Consider the following 3,486-nt stretch of genomic DNA (forward strand, 5'->3'; position numbering starts at 1 on the left):
GCGCTCCTGCGGCCGGAATCCGACCCGCAGTTGGGACCGCCGTCATCCCGCCTCCATCCCCTCCCAGCCCCTCCGTGCCCTGCCCGGCCCTTCTCCCGGGACTAAAGCTGGAGTCAGCTGCGTCCCTGTCCGCCGGCCGAATCCTGGGAGGCCTTGCACTTGAGCGGGGCCCAAGGCCTTGCCCAGCCCCAGAGCCCTCGGGAGACCGGAAGGGGCCCTAGGTCAGGGCCGGAGTGGCCGGGACCCCTGACCACAGGAAGGATCGTATAATTCCCAGGCCGACTCCGCCCGGGACCGGGGCAAGTCTAAGGGTGGCGGCAGGATGAACGAGGAGATCTCCAGCGACTCCGAGAGCGAGAGGTGAGCCCTTCTTTCCACGTGGTGGAAGCGACCCCTGAGGCCCGCGCTTTGTGGCAGTCTCCGTGAGTCGGGCGGATGCGGGCCTAGAACCCAGATCTCGGGTCCTTGGCTCAGATTTTGGCTCTAAATCCGGTTTCTGATCCCGAGAAGTCTCATCTCCTTCCCTGCAGGGTCTTTGTGTGGGGAGGGGCCCCCTCCCCCCAGTCCCAATGGGAGACCTCGAGACCTCGCTGGCTCAGGGCAGGGAGCTGAGCACAGGTGCACCGACCTGGACGGGGGGAGGGATACAAGCAATGCCGGCTCGTTCTTCATTCCCTTCCCCACGGATTCCCAGTCAGTGGTCTCCCTCCTGGCGCTCAGCAGAGGCCCGGCACCTGCTTCACTTTTGAGAGTGCAGAGAGGAGCAGGCAGTGGAGACTGAAGGTGTGGGAACGGGACTAGAATTACATTGTGTGTTCAGGGAACAGAGGAGGGGACACTGAAATTGGGCCTGGGGAGAAGTCCCTCGTGGAGAGGCAGGGAAGGCATTCGGGGATCAGCCAAGTCCGGGGTGTAAGTGCCGGACTGGAAGAGGGTGGAGGGCCCGGTGGTGGGTCCATGAAGAGTTGGCTTTTGTGCTGCCCGGAGTGTTGGCCTGTGCACCGTGGGGTCGAGGGTTTGATTCCCAACATACCTTGGTTGCAGGTTCCCAGCCCCGGTAGGGGCACATGCAGAGGCAGGCAATTGACCTGTGTCTCTCATGTCAATGTTTTTCTCTCTCTCTCCTCCCTCCCTCTCTCCCTCCCATTCTCTCTCTAAATCAATGAAAAAATATCCTGGAGTGAGGATTGAAAAAGAAAGTTGGCTTTGGAAATTCTGCTTCTAAAATTGCATTTTGTTGGCCTTCACCTGCTCACAGAAAGACTTAATATACTTTTCTTAGTCCTAAGGTTACATGGCTATGTGTGTACCAAGCCCTTTGCTAAACAGTTTGAAATGTCTTTAAAATGTGTCGTGGGCCCTGGCTGGTTTTGCTCAGTGATTAGAGCGTTGGCCTGTGGACGGGAGGGTCGCAGGTTCGATTCCTGGTCAGGGGCAAGTACCTGGGTTGCAGGTTGGATCCCCGGCCTGGGTCCGGGTGCGTGTGGGTGGCAACCAATCAATGATGTTTGTCTCACTCTCTCTCGCTCCCTCCCACTCTGTCTAAAAATCAAAGGAAAAAGTATCCTCGGGTGAGGACTAAGAACAACAATAAAAATGTGAAATGTGTTAGATACAGAAGCGTTAATGCAATGCAATGCAATGCAATGCTACAGACAGTGACGAGGACAGGATGCACCTCTGTGCACCCACCACTCAGGTTAACAGCGATTAACAGCGAGACTATTTGCAGAAACTTAGAAGTCCCAGCTGCCATTCCTGACGATGCACCTCTGCACCCACCACTCAGGTTAACAGCGAGACCATTTGCAGAAACTTAGAAGTCCCAGCTGCCATTCCTGACTGGAGCTAGGAATTTATTTGGTTTCTTCCTTCTTTTCTCCTCCTCTTTAAAAAAAAATATTTTTATTGACTTCAGAGAGGAAGGGAGAGGGAGAGAGAGAAGAAGCATCAATGATGAGAGAGAATCATGGATCGGCTGCCTCCTGCACACCCCACCCTGGGGATGGAGCCTGCAACCCCGGGCATGTGCCCTGACCTCCTGGTTCACAGGTCGATGCTCAGCCTCAGAGCCACGCTGGCTGGGCTCCTCTTTCTTCTTTTTTGTCTTCTCGCTCGGGTATAATTTGCGGGCAGTGCCGTTCACCTTGCTTCGTGTATACTTCTGTGAGTTGTGAAGATACAGCAGGGTTTCCTCTCGCGCCAGAATCCCCCAGCTCCCCAGTCAGTTCTCCTCCTGCCCCAGCCACTGCCCCTGGAGTCTTGCCTTTTCCAGAATGTCCCATGGGTGGGATCATACAGTGTGTGCTTCCCTTCATTTTCGTTTGTGTCCTGTCTGATGAGTTTGGGTAAACTGGGTAGAAGTTCTGGCCTTGGCTCTGTACTAAGGAGCGTGGTCTGGCCTTGAGGGTTTCCAAGTTCCTTCCTGGGAAAGTCATGGGCAAGGTCATGAATGAGTCCCAGGAACCCGCTGGGGGACCCTCCAGGGACTGGGTATGTGCCAGCGTGTGATCAGGGGGAACGGCTGTCCCGGGTTTTCTGCTTGAGTCCCGTGACCTTCGTCCAGCTCCCAGGAGCGAGTCAGAGGAGGGCTTGTCTTGGGTGACGTCAGGGGCAGGCAAGGAGGGGGAGCGGAGCTGCAGCAGCACGAGGGCGAGCCAAGACCATGAAGCTTCAGTGCCATCCGGTCCTCAGTTGGACGCCGTGGCAGCGAGGTCGTGACAGGCCCCACCTGTCTGCCTCAGGGCCTGGCCGCGGGTCGGGCTGGCTGCTCCCCACGGCTGGGGTGGTCGGCGGTTGCTCCGAGCTGCCTTGCTCGCCGGGTTGGGTCCCCATCCTTAAAAGAAGGAGAAAGGACTAATTCTGTGGCACTTTGGACATCGGACACTGTCGTCACTTGTCATCGATGGTGTAGCGCGTGGAATTCCAGGGCTTAGCATTTTTCTGCAGGATTTTGTGTGCGGAACGTGTCTGCCTGCTGTCAGGGTTGCTGTCGAGACGTCTGAAGCCATTTTGGCTCCTGACCCTTCATTCGTGACCTGCTTTTCTCGGGGGCCTGTGGAACCTTCCTGTTCCCTGCAGGGATGAGGGAGTCACAGTGGCCTCTGGGCTGGGGTCTGTTTTTGCGCTGTCAGGCGCTGGGTGGGCCCTTGCTAAGTCCCCTCTTGTTTTCTGCTGGTGTAAGCACTGCCCATGCGCTGGCAGGGGATGGGAGCGGTGACGGGCAGGGGGAGCAGCCAGTCCTAGTGCCAGCAGAGTGGGGTGAGCCCCCTCTAACCCAGTCCCCGCCCTCAGCCTCGCTCCCAGGAGGACGGAGGAGGAGGAGCAGGAGGAGCTGGAGGAGACCGCGCAGGAGAAGAAGCTGCGCCTGGCCAAGCTCTACCTTGAGCAGCTCCGGCAGCAAGGTGAGCCCAGAGCGCCTGCCCCTGATGGGTGACTGACACAGGGGCCCAATGGGCTGTCCTGTGTGGGGGGGTGGTCTCATGG

The 3,486-nt window shown here is 57.7% G+C and overlaps 1 protein-coding gene across 1 annotated transcript in view; it reads left to right on the forward strand.

The window, feature by feature from the left end:
- Positions 1–250: 250 nt before the first annotated feature.
- The window catches only part of RRP9 (ribosomal RNA processing 9, small subunit (SSU) processome component, homolog (yeast)), a gene marked incomplete at its 5' end in the record, with an annotated part of 7,157 nt that continues 3,921 nt past the window's right edge, over positions 251–3,486 (forward strand). Inside the window, 2 exons of the mRNA XM_014529723.1 lie at positions 251–360; positions 3,295–3,404. Of these exons, the coding sequence (XP_014385209.1) occupies positions 251–360; positions 3,295–3,404 (220 nt within the window). The remainder of the gene's footprint in view (positions 361–3,294; positions 3,405–3,486) is intronic.

This window comes from Myotis brandtii, unplaced genomic scaffold (assembly GCF_000412655.1).
Source record: "Myotis brandtii unplaced genomic scaffold, ASM41265v1 scaffold693, whole genome shotgun sequence".
NCBI lineage: Eukaryota > Metazoa > Chordata > Mammalia > Chiroptera > Vespertilionidae > Myotis > Myotis brandtii.